General features: G+C 41.9%; 1 protein-coding gene across 1 annotated transcript in view; it reads left to right on the top strand.

Moving 5' to 3' along the window:
- HRH4 (histamine receptor H4) overlaps positions 1-15,482 on the top strand; it is a 23,090-nt gene extending 7,608 nt beyond the window's left edge. The window contains exon 3 of the mRNA XM_017830857.1: positions 14,697-15,482. Within this exon, the coding sequence (XP_017686346.1) occupies positions 14,697-15,482 (786 nt within the window). The remainder of the gene's footprint in view (positions 1-14,696) is intronic.
- Positions 15,483-17,866: the final 2,384 nt, after the last annotated feature.

Raw genomic sequence — 17,866 nt, 5'->3', positions numbered from 1 at the left:
TAGCCTTTCTCCTCTATTGCCCAGCAATTCTCTTTTGGGAGCACGTGGCTGGACACAGCGCAGTAGCGGCAGATCAGTGCTACGCCGAGTTCTTTGACAACTGGTACTTCCTCCTGTGTGCATCCACCCTGGAGTTCTTTGTGCCACTGCTCCTGGTGATCTACTTCAATATGCACATCTTCCACAGCATCCAGAGGCGCCAGCGGCAAGGCGGTGTGCAGGACTGTGATCCTCCAAGGAGCAGCAGCCTGTCCTGGAGATTTTGCCCTTTGCCAAGGTCGGGGGCATCTTCTCCTTCCTCGGACGCAGAGGACAGTGTTTCATCGCTAACAAGGTCTTGGAGACCAGCAGTGATGGCTAACTGTCCATCTAGAACAGAAACCAGTCCTACAGCTCTCAAAAGGAACTTTTCTGTTTCTTTCCATTCAAGGACTGGGTCAAAACTGCAGCGGGACAAAAAAATCGCAAAGTCACTTGCCATAATCGTCTGTGTGTTTGCCACTTGCTGGGCCCCATACTCTTTATTAATGATTATTCGTGGGGCCTGCCAAGGAAAGTGCATCCATAACTCCTTGTATGAAGCAGCCTTTTGGCTTTTATGGATCAATTCCTCTTTGAACCCATTTCTTTACCCTCTCTGTCATATGAGGTTTCGAATGGCTTTCATAAAAATATTGTGTCCCAAAAAGTTTGCAACATTGAGATCAGGTAACACACCTTCTCTTTAGAGAGTTAAAATAAATGTGTTAACAATTAGGTTCCTCTATTATTTAGTGGTATTTTTTTATATGTATCTTCAGCATAAACAGAGAAAAAAACCATTTGTTTACTGCAGCAGAATTATGTATTTGCCCTGATATTGCTAATTTTTAGAATCTTGTTTTTGGTTTTGCTAGAATGGCACCAGATTAATCACCATCTAGTGCATCGAAAAGAATAAAAAATTTTGCCGGATGTCCTCTTGGCTTGTGGGTTTGAGGTACTTTTTTTTTTTCCACTTTTTTTTCCCCTTTGTTTAATGTATAGTGCTGGCACTGTGAAAGAACTCTTTACAGATATCTCTGTAGAAGTTCACTGGAGGGAAATACCAGCTTTTGTACATGTTGAAGTAAAATTTATGTCCTATTTGTGAACCTAAAGCTCTCAGAGAAGAAACAGTTCTGCTGCATTTTTGAAAGGTTATATAAATACTCACAGAAGCAGTATAATTTCATTTTATAAACTATTATGAATACAAGATAGTGCTCTGTAGTTATTAGAATTCCCACAGTGAGCAATATGCAAGAGAATGGACTGCCTAATCTACCATATCTGTCCTTTTCTAATTTTAATATAGTTCATGCCTGGTGTTGCAGGACACAGTACATGTAAGTTAGTCATTCTGAATGATTTTCAGAGAATGAAATTTTGCATGGAAATGGAATTTTGAGATTGGTTATCAAAATTGTTGCAGCCATAAATGGTTGTTAGTCTTTTCACCCATACTGTCTTTTGTCCTGACACTCTCTTTGGTCATGCTTAAATGATATTTAGTGCCAGATCTGTGCAGTATTTGATGGCCTGAAAGATAGGCCAGGCTTGGGTGCATGATCACATTCCTGTTGAATTAGCAGAGCAAGCAATGCTAAGTTCATGCTGGATTTATCATTTTGGCTGTCTGTGCGAGAATAGACAATAGCCTCTCCAGTGTGAAGCTTTGCAAGTGCGAAGGTATTCCATCAAAATGTCTGGAACAAATTTGATCCGACAGAGTGATTTTTATACTAGACCAGTCTTTGTGCCCTATTACTGTGACATTATATGGATTTTCTCTGCCACAGAACAACTATCAAACTGGATTTTTTTATCAGTGAGTGAGGGCTGTATTCAATGCTTGAGGATGGGATTTACAGAGGTCTGAAAGCTGACACAGAGGTGTCTTAAGCAGCTGTTAACAAATAAAGCAGTTGAATGTGCAGTGCTGAAGGGAGTGGGTAGATGTGTTGGAGAAGGCAATGGAGCTTGATTACAACCCATTCCATGTGCCAAACCTTCTTACCTTGTGTTGAGTGTTGCAACTCACCTAGAAGGCTTTCATGGATGGGTAAGTGAGAGTCACTAGTTAAATTTTTTTCTCTCCTTTTATGTAATTTTCTTCCTCTTTGTGTGTGTATATGCATAGATATAAATGTATAAAATATGGGAAGAGAAATCTGATGCACAGAACAATGAAGAGCAGTAATCCATTTAAATAGTTCTTAAATTAATTTGAAAATGGCTGTAGAAGTATTGCAACAGCACAGTACTCCTTTGCAAGCACAATTCAAATGCATATAAGCAGCTTAATCATAGCACAAAAGTTGATGGCTTTGAAGAGCTAAAATGTCATTCTATTCAGAGGTCTGGAACTGAAGACTTCTCTTGATAGTTTTCACACTGGTGGATGATTATCTTTCAACATTCATCCTCTTTATGCTTTCTTACTTCACATGGATAGTGTTCTGGATTGTGAGCCTGATTTCTAACAGAGATACAGCTTCAGGAGGAGGTCATTGATTCAGCACAGCTGTTTTTACTGTCACGAGGTAAGGTGCTGGCATAGATTTTGTGCAGTTTTTCACAGAATCACAGAATCTTTTCTGTGAGGCTTAAAAAATCCAAACACACACACAGAGTTAAAACATTTATAGAATAGCTGGTGCACTAAGCATCTGTTAAACAGATAAACTGAAGGTAGGCCCAAAATGGGAAAGTATTTGAGTTGCCTGGTTTTCTATCCCTATGCTTTTAATATAAATATTCTGATTGCATTTTGTAATTAAAGAATGTGTTGCTTGTTTTGGAAAAATTACCTACAAAATTATTGACTAGGTAAACTGAATCCACATTGTGCAGTGCTGGGAAACTAGTTTGTCAGGGAGTTTGCCAGGGAGAACAATTTGAAACAACATAAAGTAGGGAAGCTACTGGAGATCAATGTTCTTTAGTTTCTGTATTACACACAGTGTTCAAACTGTTTTGTCCTACCATTCCTGTATACTAGAAGAATTTGTTATATTTTTCTAATTGTTGAAGATTTTGCTTAGTGCTCACAGGGTAGGTCAAGCACTTGGTGGCTTTGCTCACATCATTAAAGCTGTCTTAGTCAAGGTGGCATTGTGAGTCTTCTCCCTATTGGACGTTTTCCAGAGTTATGGTAAGATACTTACTCAGCATCTGTTCTTATAACCTGACTCAAATGGGCTTTGTTTGCCAAAGGGTTTTCTAAGCCAAGTCTCTATCCAGTCACCCATTTCACATCCTTGAATTTTCTTCTGTCTTTCCAGATGTCCAATAAACCTTGTAAATACATAGTTACAGTCGGTATATGACTTTGTGAGGTTCAACTCAAAATACACCAGTGTTTTTCTAAGTTAACCCTCTCAGGTTTTAAAAAACATCCAACAAATAAAACATACATGTTGGAAGAAATTGTGTTATCTTTTAGTTGGTTGTTTTTTTCTTGAACAGGTATTGAATCTGAAGGATTCTCCTAATGTCTATGTCCTTTATGTTCCAAAGGAAGGACCACATAGATTTCTCCCTCAGCCCCATGAAGGACTATGATTAAAACTTCAACATTTGATTTATTCTCTAATTTAAAAAGCAGATGACTACTCTCCCCTTGTCCACTAATCTAGTAATTTTGTCAAAGAAGACCACCAAGTTGTTCAGGCATGATTTACACTTGGTAAGTCCATGCTGACTGTTTCCAGTCATCTTTTTATCTCCCAGGTTCTCAGAAACACCTTCCAAGAGGACTCGCTCCATTATTTTCCTAGGGAATAAAGAGAATCTGACCTTTTGTCCTTGTGGCAGCATTTGAAGATGGTTGCAACATTTGTCTTTCTTCAGTTTTTGGGAATCTCCATCTCCAAGACCATTCAAAGGGGATAGAAAGCAGCCTTGCAAGAGTGGTAGCTGGTTCTCTTGTCAGCCTTGAGTGTAGCCCATTGGGTCCAGAGAGGAGCATAAGGGTGGAAATCCCGAGTTAAGAGTGAAATCAGCAGCCCAGCTGAAGTGCATGTACACCAATGCACACAGCATAGGTAACAAACAAGAGGAGCTGGAAGCAATCGTGAAGCAGGAAAGCTATGATATAGTTGCCATCATGGAAATGTGGTGGGATGACTTGCATGACTGGAGTGCTGCCATGGATGGCTACAAGCTCTTCAGAAGGGACAGATAAGGTAGGAGAGGTGGAGAGGTGGCTCTATATGTTAGAGAGTCTCTTGACTCTGTGTAACTTGAAGTCAGTAACAATAAGGTTGAGTGCCTGTGGATCACATCAGGGGGAAGGCCAACAAGGCTGACATCCTGGTGGGAGTCTGTTACAGACCACCCAATCAGGATGATGAGGGTGATGAATTATTCTACAAGCAGCTGGCGGATGTCTCAAAATCGCCAGCCTTGTTCTCATGGGTAACTTTAACCAGCTGGATGTCTGCTGGGAACTCCAGACAGCGGAGAAGAGGCAGTCTAGGAGATTCCTAGAGTGTACAGAGGATAATGTCCTGCTCCAGCTGGTAAATGAGCCTACCATGGATGGGGCCCCACTAGACCTGCTGTTCACAAACAGAGAGGGGCTGGTGGGAGATGTGGTGGTTGGAGGCCATCTGGGGCACAGTGACCATGAAATTATAATAGAGTTTTCAATACTCAGGGATGCAAGGAGGGCCATCAATAAAACCTCTACGCTGAACTTCCACAGGGCAGATTTCGGCCTATTCAGAAGACTAGTTCAGAGAGTATCTTGGGAAACAGCCCTGGAAAACAAAGGGGTCCAGGAGGGATGGACATGCTTTAATAAGGAAGTCTTGAAAGCACAGGAGCAGGCTGTCTCAGTGTGCCAAAAGGCGAGCCGGCAGGGAAGACGACCAGTCTGGCTGAACAGGGAGATTTTGAAGGAAATTAGGGTAAAAAAGAGAGCCTACCGATTATGGAAAAAAGGGCTGGCTACTTGGGAAGAGTTTAGGAATATAGTTAGGTCATGTAGAAAGAAAATTAGAGAGATGAAGGCACAACTTGAACTTAATTTCACCACTTCTGTGAAGGATAACAAAAAGTCCTTCTACAGATACATCAATAGCAAAAGGAGGGGCAAGGAAAACCTCCATTCTTTATTGGACATGGGCAGGAATATAGTTATCAAAGATGAGGAAAAGGCTGAGGTGTTTAACACCTTCTTTACCTCCATTTTCAACAGTAAGACAGGTTGTCCTGAGGACAGCTGGCTTCTGGAGCTTGTAGAAAGAGATAAGAATCTGAATAGCCCCCCTGTAATCCAGGAGGAAACAGTTAGCAACCTGCTGAGCCACTTGGATCCCTACAAGTCTATGGGACCAGATGGGATCCACCCAAGGGTGATGAGGAAGCTGGCAGAAGAGCTCACCAAGCCGCTCTCCATCATCTACCAACAGTCCTGGCTCACTGGGAAGGTCCTAGATGATTGGAAGTTGGCAAATGTCACACCCATCCACAAAAAGGACTGGAAGGAGGATCCGGGAAACTACAGGCTCGTCAGCCTGATCTCAGTGCCTGGGCAAGGTTATGGAGCAGATCATCCTAAGTGCAATTACACAGCACCTACAGGATGGACAAGGGATCAGACCCAGCCAGCACAGGTTTAAGAAGGGCAGGTCCTGTCTGACCAACCTGATCTCCTTTTATGATCAGGTGACCCACCTGGTGGATGAGGGGAAGGCTGTGGATGTGGTCTATCTGGACTTCAGCAAAGCCTTTGACACCATCTCCCACAGCATACTCCTGAAAAAGCTGGCAGCCCACGGCTTGGACAGGGGCACTCTGTGCTGGGTTAGGAACCGACTGGGGGGCCGGGCCCAGAGAGTGGTGGTGAATGGTGCTGCATCAGTTGGCAGCCAGTCCCTAGTGGTGTCCCCCAGGGATCAGTGTTGGGCCCAGTTCTGTTTAATACCTTTATTGATGATTTAGATGAGGGGATTGAGTCCACCATCAGCAAATTTGTAGATGACACTAAGCTGGGGGGGAGTGTTGATCAGCTGGAAGGCAGGAGGTCTCTCTGCAGAGGGACCTGGATAGGCTGGAGAGTTGAGCTGATTCCAAGGGGATGAGATTCAACAAGGCCAAGTGCTGGGTCCTGCACTTTGTTCACAACAAACCCCCTGCAGAACTCCAGGCTGGGCACAGAGTGGCTGGAGAGCAGCCAGACAGAGAAGGACCTGGGAGTTTGGACTGACAGGAAGCTGAACACGAGCCAGCAGTGTGCCCAGGTGGCCAAGAAGGCCAATGGCATCCTGGCCTGGATCAGGAACAGTGTGGCCAACAGGACCAGGGAAGTGATTCTCTCCCTGTACTCAGCGCTGGTGAGGCCACACCTGGAGTACTGTGTCCAGTTCTGGGCCCCTCAGTTCAGGAAGGATATTGAAGTGCTGGAGCAGGTCCAGAGAAGAGCAACAAGGCTGGTGAAGGGACTTGAGCACAAGTCCTATGAGGAGAGGCTGAGGGAACTGGGATTGTTCAGTCTGGAGAAGAGTAGGCTCAGGGGAGACCTCCTCACTCTCTACAACTCCCTGAAAGGAGGTTGCAGCCAGGTGGGGTTGGTCTCTTCTCCCAGGCAGTTATCAGTGAGACAAGGCGGTATGGTCTTAAGATGTGCCAGGGGAGGTTTAGGTTAGATATCAGGAAAAAATTCTTTACAGAAAGGGTAATCAGGCATTGGAATGGGCTGCCCAGGGAAGTGGTGGATTCTCCGTCCCCAGAGGTTTTTAAGATGCAACTGGATGTGGCACTTAGTGCCATGGTTTAGTAACTACGGTGGTAGTGGATCAAGGGTTGAACTTGATGATCTTGGAGGTCCCTTCCAACCCAGCTGATTCTATGATTCTATGATTCTATGACTCTTATAGGTCAAGTCCCCCTAAGTAATTGTGCCTTATTCTCACCTGCTCTTGACAGGTCTCCTCCTTAAACTTGTTCACTTAGCATGGAGAAAAGGGAGATCTAGTTAGTGAAGAATGAAGCAAAGATTACACTGGGTACCTCAACCTTCTCTGCACCTGCTATTATGAGATCACTGGCCCCATTCAGCAAAGCACCTGCATTTTTCTTATTCAGTGTTTTACTGTTAATGGGGTGGCTGAAGTTCTTTATGTTGTCCTTGATGTCCTTTACAAGCATCAATTCTAGATAAGCTTTTGTTTTCCTAACATCATTCTTATATGGCCAGGCAACATTCTAAAATATCTCCTTTGTAGCTTGTCCCTCCTTCACACTCCTCCACACTGCCTTTTTGCATTGCCCTGGTTAGCCACTGTCCTGATACATCTGCTTGTTTTCTTGAGAATGGGGATGGGCCTTTCTTGTGCATGAAGGTTGCTGTCCTTAGAGGCCTGCAACTTCCCTGACCTCCTTTGCTTTCAGATCTGCCTCTTATGGGATCCCACCTACCAGTTTCCTAAACCAAAGTCTGCTCACCTGGAGTCCATGGTCTGTACTGCTACTCTCCTTCCTTACCCCCTTTAGGATCTTGAATTCCACTACCTCATCATCACTACAGCCAAATCTGGCACTGATAACACATCGTGAACCAGCTTCTCTTTGCCAGCCGATCCAGATCTGTGTCACCCCTGTTAGCCCATGCAGTGCTTGTATCTGTAAGTTCTCCCTGACACCCTCCAGGAACCTTCTTCGCTGCTTGTACCTGCTGTGTTGCACTTCCAGCAGATGCCATGAACTCTAGAGTCCTACACAAGAAACAGGTCCTGTGATCCAGAAGCTTCCTTGATTTGCTTAAAGAAGACTTCGTCACCTCCCTGCCTTGATCAGAGTGCTGTGCAACATGGTCCCATTACAATGTAACCCATGTCAAGTGTGCTTTGTGACTGCACAGGAAGCTCTAGTTCCTCTGGTACTGTCACGGGTGGGAGTGGAAGGCTTAGACAAGGTTATTAAAGAAGCCCTGCCATTGGGTTACAAGGTGCAGAAAGGACTCGCTTTCTAAACTCCTTCTCAGAGAGGAATTTAGGTGCAGCTGAATCCTATCTTAGCCTTGAATTGTGTTAATGGTTTAAATTTAAGGAATTATAGAGGTGTGATTAAATCACTTTGTCTTGCAGGTTTTAATAATGGCAAATCAGCTATATTTGTTTTAAATGAATTATTTATTGTGACAAATGAACAGACGGGTGAACAGACGAATGATCTGAATCAGAATTATTTACTATATGGTATAAAGGCTAAGAACCTACTCACAGAGTATAATATAGCATACAGTAGTATAGTGCACTGTATCAAAGCGATTATATTAAAGCAATTATATCAAAGCTAGCAAAAGAAACAATCATTAAGTAGAGATTGATATAACTTACCATATGAGATAGTGGGCAGATCTCTCTCTTTCTCTTAACCTCTGGGGAGTATGCATGAAGAGGTGTCCCTGCTTCATAGGAGAAGCTCCACACTTCAAGGAAGTACGTGGAAGAATCTGCTATATGAAAGTTGGGCGGGGCTTTTATAGTTATAAAGTGGTGGACTGGTAGTCACAGATTTACAGGCCAGCAACTAGCTTATCTGTCAAATCCTGCTTCAAAAAGCAGGATGTGCGTTTGAAGTTTGGTGAACCAGGCTGGTTTTAGCATAATTCAACACCAAAACACAACTTGGTGCCAGCTGTAGCTCACCACAGATAACTTGCATGATAGCTTGCATTGTATGCATTCTCCAATCGGATTCTAGGCCTTATCCAGGTAGGCCATCCTGCCACAAGTGCATTTCCCAGGCTGCAGTTGTGCACACCCCTCCCCTAAGGCAGGTGTCTCTTTGCTACATTTTATCATTCCTGAGGTCTCTTGTGTTCCTGTTGCCCTACACCTTTTGCTTTAATTACTCTTTATACTATAATTCCCTTTCTTCAGCAAGACAGGATCAGAGCACTGTACTTCTCCTCCCCACCTTCTCTTTCCTTGTTACTTGTCCTACACCTCCTCAAGCACCCAGCATTATGGCCTCAGTTAGAAATGCTGGTCGCAGGGTGTGCCATGCTGCTACAGAGCCATTGAGCTGCAGGCAGCAGTCACAGCCATGGCCCAACAACTGCTGTGCACCCCTACCAAAATAAGTGGAATTGTGATGAGGAATGGATATGTTTTCTCACACCTGCAGAGGGCTAAGGGTTTGGTGCTCTTTGGAGTGGAAGCTTACCAGGAATTACTTGGAAGTAGAGGATTAGATTTAGAAGTGGGCCACATTTCTAAAGACCTGTAAAGTCCAGATACTTGGTTTGCCCTGCCCAGGGCTAGGTTTGCTTCTGATCAGGAAGAGCTGAAAGGGTATTGGTGATGCTTCTGTTGTGTATAACTGCATTTTAACTGCTCTGTAACCAGCAGCATTAACATCTCTCTGTTCTTAACTGTAAAATTTAATAAGAGGTGTAGCAGCAAGTGTAAAAGTGCCTACATTTTACTGTAACAGAAATAGAATTGTAATAACTTAAATCCCATTGACCAGGGTGGAAGTGAAAATGAGATCTGGTTTTAGCTTCTGCAGAATTCAATGTATAAAACTGCTTACACAATGCTAATATGCAAACTGCTTGACTGTGAAAAGACTAGCTTTTTTGACCTCAGTAGATAAGGATCTGTATTCAGGAAAGAAACAGATAATCTACTTCAAAGTGTGCACTTACTGCTGCTTATGAGGTGTCTTTTTTCAGACCAATAGGTGCATTTGGATCGAGAAATGTTAGAGACTCCAGGTCTTGAAGTCTTGTGTTCCATCATTTTGATATTGTGAATTTTTTTGAATGTGTCAGTATTCAGCCCAGCCTGTTAATAGACTTGTCTTTTGGATAACTCTGCCAGATACAGCTTTCTTCCCAGGCTGAACTGACCGGGATACACAACATGCACAACAGCACTGCCGGAACTCTGCATGTGGCTGCAGCGTGTAATGAGACTCGGCCCACCCAGTCACCGAGCTCTGAGTTTTCCCTGGGCGTGTTGGTGCTGCTGGCTTTCCTCATGGTGTTGCTATGTCTGGTCACCATCCTTGGAAACATCCTGGTGATCCTTGCTTTCATCCTGGACAGAAACCTCAGGCATCGGAGTAACTATTTCTTTCTCAATCTTGCTGTTTCTGACTTTGCAGTGGGTAAGTCACAGTGGTGGAGGCCTGTGCTAATTGTGTCCTGGGAAGCTTAGGAGAAGCACTGGGTTTTATTTTCTGTGTGGTTTCTTCTAAGATAACTATTTCCCAAATGTTTGTAGGGGAAGGGAAAGGAATGTATTTTAGCAGGCAACTATGCCTCAAAATGTGTTATAACGAGAAATGCATCCCTTTTCATAGAAATACTTTTAATGTTTCTTCAGGAAAAAGAACCAAGTATTAAATGTAAATACTAACTGAAGGAAAAATGTTTTTTTGCTACAGTTTGTGATTTGCCCTTGCCCCTCCTGTAAGACTGTTCATCACACACTTCAGAATATCCTTATTTTTGACAGTGTTGTTTTCTTATACAGCTATGTGTGATACATCCAGGTAAATGAATTATTTCTCTACATAGTACTAATGACTTTTGAATGTATTGCACTACAACAAAATAGTTTACCACCGGGACTTTTTACTGGCTTCAACTTAGCACAGGCTATTGATCCAGTGGGTTGTTTGATATCAGTAATACCTTGATGGCATCTCCCATCTGTATTCCTTATTGGTCCCCTCTTCCCATAGTGACATTGCAGAACTCCAGAAGAATTGGTCACTGGAGGTGCCGTGGATTCAGTCCTGACTGGTGGTGCCAAGTGAGGAGGTGGGGGTGTGAATGTCTTGTGCAGTACTCCTCCATGGTTCAGGCCAGGGAAACAGCCCACACAGCAGAGAAAGCCTGACAAAACCATGGACCTGTGGCAGATGTGCCAGCAAACATCTTGACTTGAGGCTAGCAAAGAGGTATTTCTGCATACAGGTACTTTGTCTTCAGGACAGTCACAGAGACCAGTATTCACTGAATCACGAAAAAGGAAATAGCCCTCATCGACCCACTGCACATCTGGCAATACAGTCTTCCCTAAATGCTGTTCCTTTGTCAGTGCTCTGTAGTGAAGTGTATTAGTCTAGACTTTAAGGTTTTCCTTTATTTCTGCCATTTATAACTGGTGGTGCCTTATTCTGGGACTCGGCCTATTATGCAGAAAACAAATGATGCATCTGCTGAGGCCTTTGTTTTCCTGCCCAGGCAGCTGGAGCTGCTATTTCATAGCTCAGGTCTTCTGCAAAAGTCTGTTTTTCCTCATATCTCATAGTGTAGTCAAGAGATGCAAACATCTTCCTTCTGCATCAGTTCTTCTTTGTGGCTGGTGCCTCATGTAGTCTTAAATCAGCCAAGAGGAAATGATTGGTATCAGTATTACACTAGCCTATATAGACAATATAAATCTAAGATTTTGTGTCTGATATTGGTCAGGAAATACTTTATTTTCTGAAGCTGCTGGTTTATTTTATTTTTTTAATTTTAAATTTTTTTTTCTTTGTTTCATTTTGTCATTTTTGTTTGTTTGTTTATTGTTTTGTTTTTGTTTTTTAATTTATTAAAAGTTTGGAATCTTTCCAGGGATGTGGCTCATGTCTTTTGCATCCACTAATTAGTAAAAGTGAGAATAGTTTGATATATAAATGCTTAAAACCTGGTTCTTGCCTCTATATTTATATCTATAGCCAAAACCAGTAATTTCTTTTTGACATGAAAGCAAACATTGATCCCATAGAAGTTGATGAGAACAGTAGCTGTCATCAGCAACTATGGAAAATGAGTATTTTGTACAGAAGTGTTGCTGCTTGTATCTAGGGTGTGTGTTAAACAAGCCATCATTATCGAAAGAGCTGTACATGTTTTCCTGTTGATAGCAATCTGTCAGCTCATTGCCCAGAGGTTTATAGTCAGTAGGCCACATAGCCTGGTAAAGTTCAGTAGCTTCTAAGGTCTTGATGGACATACCAAGAAAAGAATAGACTGGAGAGTTTAAAATGAATCTTGAAGCTGCATATAATTTTCTATTTGTCTCTGGTAGATTAGCATTTCTAGGAATGTAGTATCAGATGTTGCACCACACTTTTGAAAGAATATTAGAGGTACAATGAAGAAGTTGCTGGCTTAAAAATGAAAGACAAACATGATTTTCTTAATTAAGTACTTCTGTTGAAGGCCTTTTGGACAAAAAAACCCCAAATTTAACAGAAAAAAAATTGGTTTTGGAGTTATTCTCAGGTGGAGAACAAGGACATGATTAAAACACTCCTTAAAAATGGGAGTTTCATTCTTCTGCTGTGTCTGTTCTATCTCTGGTAGAAGACGTTTCCAAACACCACACAGACTGTCCAATATATTGTCTTTAGCTTGCAAATGCTAACCAATCTTACAATAAAAACTGCCATTGGCAACAGCTGTAGATATGCCCGGGGGAAAGCTCTAAAAGACAAAAGACTAGAGGAAATACAGCTATGAGGTTACATGTCAGAATGCAGCCACAGCGCATATATGCTGCAGCACTAATTATGTACCTTTAGAGAGTGTAAATTGGTTAGACTGCAGTTTTCTTCTTCAGTAGATCCTTCTTCGCTGATTTGCTTTGAGCTTGTTTCCAACAATCAGCATACATAAATCACACTAAGATCTAATACACAGAAAGTCACCACCAGATTTCATGAGAATTTATGAATTTCTGTATATAAATCATCTATCCACCCTAATAGATTTGTTAATTTCTTTTACCCAAATTCCATAATAATGTGTCTCCCTGCTTCCAGGAGTACCGTTTGCAGTCCATATGAACTGCATGGTGTCTTTGTGGTTGCTTTCCACAGGTGTGTTCTGCATACCTCTCTACATCCCGTACAGCCTGACAGGAAAATGGCACTTGGGAAGAGGCATCTGCAAGCTCTGGCTAGTTATGGATTATCTCCTGTGCACAGCTTCAGTATTTAACATTGTTCTTATCAGCTATGACCGTTTCCTGTCAGTTACTCGAGCCGTAAGTACCCTGTTTACAGCTTCTCTGATTTTTTTGTTGGAGGATTATATTCATCAACCTTTGCTATGTTTGTGAGTATAAGCCCAAAATTTAATTGAGATAATAGCTCTCAAAAATATACTGACACGTGGAGACTATTAGATATTTGCACCTAGATTGGATGAATATTCCTCACTGAGCATGCTCTAGCACAGAGCTAGTCAGCCAGGACTTTTCTCACAATTTCTGCTTCACGTTGTGCTGCTGCTTGAGGAAAAGCAGGCTAAGGGGTAAAAAGGGTAAGGCACGAGACTAGTAAAAAAGAGGCAAAGAAAGATGAAATTCAGAGTAAACTGGATTTGGGTTTGGATGTAAAATCAGGAATGGGAGGAAAAGGCAGTGAAGCTAAGGCAGTGAAATAAAGGACATCAGGGAGGATGTCTAGACCTGAGATGTGGCCACAAATGATCCTGGAGAAGACTGGGAGCAAGAGCAAACAGGCAGAGAATGGGACAAGGGGTAGAATGCAATGATGGCCTGTAGAAATGTGGCAATAAAGTCCTCTTGGAGCAGAATCCCAAACTTCAGATGCACTCCGTCTCTCCTTTCTTCATAGCATCCTACACACGTTGTGTGTGCTTTATGTCTCAGGTAATGTTAAAAATGGATGCCGGCATTTCTCACCAGCTATGCTGTTAGCTCAGGTGGCAGGGAATGTCAGGGAGAACTAAAGGTTCCAGCTCTTTTGTGATGTATGAGACTGTCAACATAACATCATACAATAGCATTTCAGTCTTATTTTTGTCAATTGTAATTAATTCCACTTATTATAATTGCCTTTATATTAAATTTTATTATTTTAAGGAAAAAGTCTGGGAAATCAAACACCAAAACATCTGGTATGTAAGAAATGTTACACTGGAAAGCCAAAGGCTCAGCATTTACAAAATGCAAAATTCAGAGCACCTGCATGAATATGACATTAACTTGAGCTTGTGTTTTCAACTGGATATCTAAGCTCCCAGAATATCTGGGATATCTAAGCTCTGTCATCCTGGGAAAGGGGTGGAACAGGATGTGAACTGCAATATACCTCTCTGTCTACAGCACATAGTGGAAAATAGGTACTGGCCCTGGAGTGGTCAGAGAAGGAAGAAAAGGGGTGATTTTGTAGTTTCATCAGCTAAGGGCTGCATTGCAGAGCTGGAATCTATTCCTTCATTCTCATGAAGTGTCCAATAAGCAATTTTCTTAAAAATGGGTGTTAAATTTATGTGCCACATTTTTTGTTGACTTCTGTGATGCATACAGCATTATTTGTTTGCAAAATACTGCAAAAAGCACTGCAATTGCCAGTGAATGGGAGTTATGCTCTGAACAACTATAAGATACTAATAACTCTGGAACTTCAGATCACAAGGTGTCTCAAACAAGGCATACCAAATTACTAGGTACTGATGGATGATCATGTTTCATACCCTGGACCATGATCCTTGTACAGCTACACTAACCTGTAGAGAGACAACCCTATGCTATGTCAACATCAATGAATTAAACATGCTTGGGTGAGCTTCAGCTGATCAGCAGAGCCACAGCTCTAAATTACCAAGCACTCTGATGACTTCTTCTGCTACTTCCCTTGGTTCCAAAATGTATCTCAAAAATCTGACCTTTTTCTTTCTTTTTCCCTTGCAGGTATCTTACAGAGCCCAGCAGGGAATAACCTCCAACCCTGCCATCAAGATGGTGGCCATATGGGTCTTAGCCTTTCTCCTCTATTGCCCAGCAATTCTCTTTTGGGAGCATGTGGCCGGACACAGCGCAGTAGCAGCAGATCAGTGCTATGCTGAGTTCTTTGACAACTGGTACTTCCTCCTGTGTGCATCCACCCTGGAGTTCTTTGTGCCACTGCTCCTGGTGATCTACTTCAATATGCACATCTTCCACAGCATCCAGAGGCGCCAGCGGCAAGGCGGTGTGCAGGACTGTGAGCCTCCAAGGAGCAGCAGCCTGTCCTGGAGATTTTGCCCTTTGCCAAGGTCGGGGGCATCTTCTCCTTCCTCGGAAGCAGAGGACAGTGTTTCTTCTTCCATGAGACCAAAGAAAGAGTCTTTGGTAACCGACTGCTCATCTCCATCAAGAGGGAATTCTGTTACTCCAGAAAATGAATTTTCTGTTTCCCTCTGTTCAAAGACTAGGTCAAAACTGCAGCAGGACAAGAAAATTGCGAAGTCACTTGCCATAATTGTCTGTGTGTTTGCCGTTTGCTGGGCCCCATACTCTTTATTAATGATTATTCGTGGGGCCTGCCAGGGAACTTGTGTCCATAATGCCCTGTATGAAGCAACTTTTTGGCTTTTATGGATCAATTCCTCTCTGAATCCATTTCTCTACCCTCTATGTCATGTTAAATTTAGAATGGCTTTTCTGAAAATATTGTGTCCCAAAAAGTTTGCCACACTGAGATCAGGATCTTTTTAGAAGGAAAAAAGAAAAAGAAGAGCTGGATGAGGAATGTAAATTGCCACAGTTTGAAATTAGATTTAGTCTTTTCCAAGAGACTAGTCTAGTTGGAAAGTCTAAATAAGCCTTCTGTGAAATGTGAAATGTCCTCCTTCAGACAAACACGCATGCCCAAGGTTTATGGACTTTTCCCAGCTATTTCAACTGGCCACTTCAAGGCTATTGCCTTTATCTGACTTTGCCTAGTAGTCTATCCATGTTATCTTAATTCTGGTTGCTGAAGATACTATCTTCAGTTGCACTACAACTTATATTTGTGTTTATGTTTGATATTAGTTAAAAATACAATGAAATTGGGTATTTGCTGTAGTATTCTAAAGTTACTACCTTCTCTGTTCTATTTCTTTTGAACAATTTGTATTGCATTCAGAATCTAATTTTTCCCTACATCAAGCATTCAGTTAAGTTATGAGTTTTATTGCCAGACACCTAACAGGATTATTTAGTTTCACTCAAGGGTTTTGGCCATTTTTCAAAAACTCGAGTGTATGTGTTCCCTGTAGAAGAGCATTACTCTGTGTATATGCTCAGATGCAGCAGTAGAGAATTTAGGTGTGTAAAGCATTTATGTGAATGTCCAGCTATTCTTCAAGAAACAAGCCTTCCATGGCTGTAGTTTTGAGAGATCATAGGAAAGCATAGTATTTGTTTTTACTCCTTGAGGGTTAAAATCCACTGCTGCTGGCTGAGGGAAGGTGTGGTGGTGCATCCCAACTTCCCCATGGGCAACACTGTGATCTGAGAAATGTTCATTAGGCCTCAGCTGAAGATGGGATACAACAGATGAAAATAACATAATGCGAAGAATGCATGAAAGAAATATATAATTAAAAAAAAAAAAAAAGACCAAAAGGGAAGAATCTTAATTCTGCTATTTTTAAAATTTTTAAAATACTAGGAAACACTGATGGATGGTCAGCCTTTTGGGAATAAACTTGTGCAAGATTCAGGTGTGAAGTACTGAGGAAGAAGAGTCATCCTTACACCTGCAGGTGAAAACATGAATGTGAGTTCAGTGTCAGGAGAATGATAGCCAGGGACACAGCCCTTATTTGCCTGTGTAATCACTAATTAATTAAAAAAACAGCATTATGACAGATTCAATAAGATGATGTTGGTATCATCTCCAAACAGACCGTGTGATTACTCAGCCCAGCCTGGTCTTGTTCCACTGTCACACTCAGCTGTTGAGGTGAAAAGTTACATCCTTCTAAAGACTTTGGCCTATTATAATTTCCTTTGATTATTTTTTCCTTCCTGTTACATTTCTGTTTGACCTAACAGAGGCTAAAATGCAAACTTATGAAGCCTCTGGTGTAACTGAGTTTACAAAAGCATATTGGTTTTTCTATCTCCTCTCCAGCATTCTTTGAATAGACTTATTTCTTGTTATTTTGACTAAATGTCATCTTTTTAGTCAATGCCTAAACAGCACTAGCCATTTTAGGATCTTGGCCAATGAGCTGGGCTTGTAATTACTGCTAAAAGTGAGCAGATATATATATCCAAAGCAGATCAGAATATAAAACACAAGTGTCAATACACCCATCTGTTTTCCTTAAGTGCAGTGTGTACCAGCCTTTTACCCTGCAAAGCTTTTGTCATTCTTTTAAAATGCAGCTTTTAAAGTCAGTAATGATGAATGTGTGCAAACAGATCCTTTTGTGCCAGCTTTTAGAACAAATGGCTCCTTAATGTTTATGAGACATGCTTTTGATAGTGTTAGCAATAGGGATTCAAATATCTCATTCTGAGGATTCAAATATCTAGTTCTGGTTAGGTTTTTAAAATGATATCTTTTGAAATTTAGCCATTGCCATGTGTAGATAAGGACACATACTCTTATATTTATGATATTATATTTTTTTTGTTCTTCCTTGCTCATGTCTTATAGTCTGGACTCAATGATCTGAGAGGTCTTTTCTAACCTAGTTGATTCTGTGATTCTGTCTTTGCTTGCTTCTCATACCAGCCTGCTCTCTGGCTGTACCAGCTCCTTGGTACAGGCCAGAAAACCAGCTGGATGCTGGTATTATCAACAGGGACTTATTTATAAGCTGCCTGAGGCCTTGTGAAGTCAGTGACAATGCCCTGTGCAAAGGCAAGGAAAAGCAAGTTGAATTTAGTTGATAAAAGCCTAGGTCATCTGAGGGCAGTGAAACAACTAACGCTCCCTCCATTTGGGCTGACTTGATGTGTTAAAAGTTGTCAGAATCAATACTCTAACAGGACAGCGCTTCTTGGTGCAAACTTAGTTTTAGGGGCATGGACAGACATTTCAGGAATATCTCTGGCTCATTTCTGGCACCCTTTGCAACTGTACCGGGAAATAAATTTTAAAT

Source organism: Lepidothrix coronata, unplaced genomic scaffold (assembly GCF_001604755.1).
Source record: "Lepidothrix coronata isolate B3197 unplaced genomic scaffold, Lepidothrix_coronata-1.0 Scaffold6, whole genome shotgun sequence".
Taxonomy (NCBI): Eukaryota; Metazoa; Chordata; class Aves; order Passeriformes; family Pipridae; genus Lepidothrix; species Lepidothrix coronata.
This window is presented reverse-complemented; position numbering and strand designations above follow the sequence as displayed.